At 46.8% G+C, this 6,146-nt stretch overlaps 1 protein-coding gene across 5 annotated transcripts in view; it reads right to left on the bottom strand.

Moving 5' to 3' along the window:
* Positions 1 to 1,201: 1,201 nt before the first annotated feature.
* MEGF11 (multiple EGF like domains 11) overlaps positions 1,202 to 6,146 on the bottom strand; it is a 336,636-nt gene continuing 331,691 nt past the window's right edge. For all 5 annotated transcript variants that reach the window (XM_083475006.1, XM_083475003.1, XM_083475004.1 and 2 more), the window contains one exon: positions 1,202 to 2,755. In XM_083475006.1, the coding sequence (XP_083331132.1) occupies positions 2,595 to 2,755 (161 nt within the window). In that variant the 3' untranslated portion in view covers positions 1,202 to 2,594. The remainder of the gene's footprint in view (positions 2,756 to 6,146) is intronic.

Genomic DNA, 6,146 nt, shown 5'->3' with positions numbered 1-6,146 from the left:
GTCCTTGAACTTGAGTAATGCCTCTTGCTTGTCCAGATGAATGACAGAGCAGAATCTAGCCAATGGCACAAAGGCAAAATTGACATTCATTGCTCCGCACACTTTTACATCTGGCCACGTCCGCCACTGCCCTGTGGCCCTCAGAAAACTTTTCAGCCTCAATAAGGTCCCCTACTCTTGGGCTAAAGTCTGGCACTGACTCAGCTGAGCTTTACACCCAGCAACAAGTCTACCCAAGTCTGCTACTTGGCTGAAACCAATCCTGTACCTCAGTGGTGTAGTGGTCTGAGGTCACAGAGGGTCAAAGACCCCTTACTATTTCTGCAGCTGGGTCACTGTCTCCAGCATCCTTCGAGCCGCCCAATCAGCATGAAAGGGGACGTTTTTGGCCACTGTGTTCCAAAGATAAGCATTCAGGAACACTGAAAACAAAAGGTGCTTCAGTTTTAAGAGAACAGTGTGTTTGCTTAGGCTGCAGCTGTTCCTGGCAACTTTACCCCTTATGTGCAAATAACATCTACTCCATCCTCCTCAAATGCCTTTGGGCCTGGCTTAGAAAGAGTCTGCCATTTCATTTTGCCTGTAGAAGATCAGTACATCTGTGATCACCAATAGGAAGTTCATTCTTCAGGAGTAATGTCCTGCATTTTTGCACTAGGGACATAGGGGTTTGCCTTCTACTGAAGTCCCTGGTTTTGCAGGGTTTCAGAGAGGTATTTCCTAGTTGCTGGTGACTGAGATGCTGCTGCTTGAGCCTAGGATTTTGCAACCAAAGCAGATGCTCTGCCACTGAGTGGCAGCCATTCGCCCACTGTTTCCATGCCAGCACATACCTACAGCCACGGACAGGTAACGTACAGTTTGCTCACACACTGAAGGCAACAAAGAGGGATCTCGTCGGCATTGCCCATCTCCAAAAATCAGAAGCAATTGTCTTCATAAGGGGAGCCTGTTAGCTATTACAGGAAGACTTCCTAAATGAGCGTGGTGGGTCACTAGCTGTCTTTCTACAACAAGAACTATTTGTTATCAGATTACCACTCCAGCTGGGGACTTGTTTGAAGCTCTCAGAATGTGGGTGTGCGAAGCTGCCGTGTTCTGAGTCAGATGATTGGCCACCTAGTTCAGTATTGCCTACACATATTGGCAGCAAGTCTCCAAAGTTTCAGACACAGGACATTTCCAGCCATACCAGTTCTAGAAACTCCTTTCGTTTCCCCCACATATCTGGTTCCTACTGAACTGTAATACTGTTAAATTGGTATTTCCTGGTGAAGCAGCCTCCTCTTTGCAACCCCTCTTTGCACGTGCCCTAAAAAATAAATAAATACATTGAGTCCCAACAATAGGTCACGCTCAAAACAATCTAGAGGGAAAAATGGAAGTTTTGAACAGTGACAATTTCTGTGTCTGCTGCCATGGCATCTTATGCGCAAAAGGAAACATCACATCAAAATACTGTGTATAGAATGAGCAGTTGCCTGGTGGGGAGTGAGCCTGTAAAAAAAAAAAAATCTTCTGGAAATTGTATGTTGTTGATTTGACTGTATTAGGTGGCATGGCTTGAAGGGAGGGCGTAGATCAGTGTTAAGTACAGCTGCTTGGCATGCAGAAGGTCCCAGGTTCAATCCCCAGCAGCATCCCCAGGTAGGCTGGGAAAACCTTTTCCTGAAACCCTGGAGAGAGCTGCAGTCAGACACCATCAACTGTACCAAGCTAGATGTTCTGATACAATATAGAACAGTTTCCTATGTTTGCACCTATCCTGCCACCTCTGGCATTTCTTTATGTGGCTGAGTATCTCTCTGCCTCTGAACCTTGTTTATAGTGGAATGCTGAAGTATGAGAACAGAAGCACCTCAAGGGAGTACCCTCGTTTCTTCTCTACTTGAAATTGACCTCTTCGGCACTCTCCACCGCTGCAAGCAAGAAGCATTTTTGAAGCAGTAGTGGAAGTGCATGAGCACCAGATAGTTTGGTTCTTCCACACAGAGTTGTAGAATAGCAGGTGCACACTCAAAACGAACGCTGAGGAACCAAGCAGAGCTCAAGCACGTTGTCTAGCCAGGATGGCAGAAGCAACCTGAGCCCTGCTCCCTCCTGTGGTTCTTCAATGCAGAGCTTATTTCTCCTCTACTGTCTTGTCTTTAAAAGTTCTTTTAAACCCCTCTTTTTCAGCAAGTGATAGTATAGTACATACAGCTCTAAGAACTTACAGCAAGGGATCTTTGTCTCTTTTCTCCCCTCCACCCCCACCCCTCCAATTTAAAAAGCAAAGTCAAGTCAGTAAGATACACTTTGTCCAACACTAGACTTGCATGAGAAACTGCTTCTGGGAGCCTTTCCCCCCTCCCAGTTTGTACATAGAGCAGTTTTTCTTGGTTTCTCCTGTGATCGGTATAAAACTGTCTTGTAAAAAGAAAGTGTTTCATGCAGAAGGAAGTTGGCCCAATACAAGTCTCGTCTTCGGGTTCCTTGGGTTGTGTTGTTGTTTATCCAGCGTGTAGCAGAACAAAACAGAAAGGATTGTCTTCTCTTCGGTCATTGCATCGGGGAATGAAGTTTATGAGTGCAGCAGCAGCACGCACAGCCCTCTAAGACTGCTTGTCCCAAAGTGTCCCATGCGTTGGGCTGTGTCTTACAGGGAGAACATCATAGTGACAGGGGATGTGACTGTTCCTGGGCATGTCGTATGGGTTTTGGATGTAGACAGCATTGCGGAGACGAGCCTCTTGGATGACGCTGATGGTGGGCTCTGCAAAGACAAACAGGGACCTGTTGAATAGCCTCCTCTAAGCAGAAACAAAAGACTTGGGGAAAGATGCTAAAGACAAAAGATGTCTGTGCAAACACCGTCAGTATGATCCATTCCAAAGCTTGTTAGCTCTAAACAAGGAATTCTGGGATGGGTTGTTCTAGTAATGAGCCGAGGCTCCTTAGCTCTGCTACCAAGCTTTGGGGTAGCTAATGTGGTGCCTTGCAGATGTTATCGGACTCCAGGTCCCATCAGCCTCAGACAGTATGGCCTACAGACAAGAGGGATGGGAGTTGTAGTCCAACATCATCTGCAGGGCAACACATTGGCTACCTCTACCATGAGCTGCTTCAGACAATTATTCCCTTAGCAAAAGCTTCTTTCTGCGTTAACTTTGGCAGTAAAAGCATATCAATGTCTGCTCTCTTCCCCCATAGGTAGCTGGCATAGTGTTGCCTGGATGCTTAACTCATACCATCCCCTGTGCATTAGCCATGCTTCCTAGGACTGCTCAGATGAAATCCAGCACAATCCAGAGAGTACCACACAGACTCCCGTTGAACTTTTCCACCACAGAGATGGAAAAACACCACTATGAATGGTTTAAACATGTTTTATATATATCCTGCAGCATTTTTGTGTTTAAGAGATTTAGTGTCTACTGTGTATGACTTTATTTGGTGATAGTTACACACTATTGGGCTTATATGTTACTTTCTGAGGGCTCCCATACGTACTATATCACATTAAAAAAACTTATTTCTGACCTTTATTTTTTGTAGATCTTGTTTGCTACCTCTTTTTAACTGTTTACATTTCATTCTGTACCTCTGATTTACCCAGTACTGGAAGTGGATGTTTGTTATTTCTCTGATATTGTTGTTAATTGTTTTATTTGTTTTGCTTCTCCAATAAACTAGTAGGTGGAAGTGAGCATAAATATGCTTATATTTATTTAACTGCTCCAAAATCAGAGAATACCCAAGAGTGGCGTACGAAAACAGAATATAAAAGCATAACACAGATCATTAGTATTAAAGCTTTGGGTTGTAGCCAACTGAATTAGAATCTGTCAGGGGTTTAGGAGCAGAGGCACGGGCAAGGGAGGAAACAGAGAGCGAAGGGGAGGAGGCAGAAGAAAAGATGAGTGATGACGACGACCCGAGATCTCCTAGTCTTTCCAGTGAATCAGAGGATTCACAGAAAGGAGCACCAGTGGCCAGGGCAAGGGGGGAGACTAGGGGGACACCCCAGGAAGATAGAGCCAGAGGGGACTCAGAGGAGAGCAGTTGGAAATCGGGACCAGCGTCACCGCCAGAGAGCAGGGAAGAGGAAAGGAGCCAGGGGGCAAGCGCTGGCAGCTCACCACAGGAGGGAGGGCACGAGTCAGGAGTGGCCACACCTCCATCGGGGAGCGAAGAAACGGTTAAGCGGAAAGTGGAAGGTTGGGCGCGCGCGCCAAGTTCAAATGCAGAGGAAGGCGGCGCAGTAAGCAGCCCCGAAAGGGAACCAGGTCCTAAAGCCCGGCGCAAGGAGGCAGGAGGGTCCGGGTCAGCGTCAGAAGAATCCCGGAAGGAAGAAGCCCCGGGGGGTAGAGGGACCCAGAGGAGGACAGTCAGGCGGAAAAGGTGGAGCAAGGCTAGGATATTAAGTTGGTGCACACGGGGCGGAGACTCAGACGGAGCTTCGCCGATCTAGCTACTAGACGTAGAGTTGCGCGCAGCAGCGTGAGAATGGAAACTGTAATTCAATAAAGACTTTTACTTAATGATCGCTGGCTAGCGTGATCCTCTGTGAGCTAGGATCTTCAAGCAGCTCTGACAGAATCTATCCACTGAAATTAATGGACCTAGTGAGCAAGGTCCATTACTTTCAATGGGTCTCCTCAGATTAGGGCAAATACTAAAATGAAATCCCGAAGCAAGAAAATTAATAATAATGTTAAAGAGAAAATAATATATCAAATGCATTATCTTAGAAGAAATTTATCACAGAAATGTTAGAAATGCACACAAAAATGCTGGCAAAATTGAAGACTTTAAAAAGATTTCAGACTGATGTAGAAGTGTGGCAAAATGTACTTAAGTCTAGAAAAATAAAACCAAAATTGACAGAAACACCCATCTCTAAGAAAAACGTACACAGCAAATGTGGTAATGGATGTAAAGCTCAGGTTACTCAGAACCACTATTTTTTCTCCCCCTCCCCTGTCTCTAAAAACCCAAATATACCATGTTTCTAGTGCCTCCAGCCGAAAGTGTGTGAGCAAAAGCCACACACAAGTTGCTAGGTGATTACCAATATTTATGGAAGCTGGAGGAATTCTCTTTTAGTGAATTCTGGTGTACACTGACACAACCGATGTTTGAATTGGAACTTAACTATCCTTTGGCTTCCAAACTTTCCCAGAGATGGCAATATAGTTCTCAGCTCAAAGTACGAAATGCATTTGGCTCAAATCTGTTTAAAAATGCATACACCGAGATGAAACTTGCTCTTCCTATACAAATTCCCAGGTAAATCATTATTATTATTTAATTGCAGATTAATTTGGAATCAGGACCAAACAGACTTAGGAATGAACGCAGGTGAAAAGTGACACAGACCAGAACCAGGCTGCTCCATCCACCCCTGCCAGCAATCTAGGAAGAGAGGCTTCAGCAGACCCACACTGGTCCCTCCCATGGCTAAGGAAGCCCCAGATAAATTATGCAGAACAGTGAAAACATTAGGAAAACACAGACATGTGCATAAAAACAAATAAAGCATACTGGCGCAAAATTTGGCACGTCGTGCAATTTGGATTGCTGGGATGTGGAACTTGAAATTCTTGGACGAAGAAGCCACATAGCCCTAGTTAATAGGGGCATAGCGTGGGTTACCGGTGCCCAGGGCTCGCTAAGTGTTGGCCCCCTGGTGTAGCGGTCAGTCCCTTCACTGGCCAGCATCTAATCAAGGGAGCCTCTCCTTGCAAACCAGCCCTAACCTGGGAGCATGGATAAGGCAGTGAAACACAAAGGCAGGAGCACTGCTGTGTTGCTCTGAGCATGGCTCTGGCAGTGCTTTCCTGCCTGCCTTCCTCCCTCCTTGGAGGGTGGCAGTGGCAGCACCTTCCCACTCGCTCCCCCCTGGCTGGTCCAGGGGCTGGTCCAGGGGCGGGGCAAAAGCGGGTGTCCCTTCACCGGCCGTGCGGTGAAAGCGCTGCCGCCACCCCAGCTCCAAAGGTCCTGCCCTGGCACCGCTTACCTCCCTGCAGCCCCAGCCTTGATGAAGGAGCCTGCCATGGGGGCGTCTCATTGCATCCCCTCGAAAATTTGCGCCCAGGGCCACGGCCCACTGCCCCCCACGCTACGCCACTGCTAGTTAACCACACTTTGGGAAAGCCCTTTGC

The sequence above is a fragment of the Podarcis liolepis genome (genome assembly GCF_965112155.1).
Source record: "Podarcis liolepis genome assembly, chromosome: 14".
Classification (NCBI taxonomy): domain Eukaryota; kingdom Metazoa; phylum Chordata; class Lepidosauria; order Squamata; family Lacertidae; genus Podarcis; species Podarcis liolepis.
The sequence above is the reverse complement of the archived record's forward strand: the minus strand, read 5'-3'. Positions and strand labels throughout refer to the sequence as shown.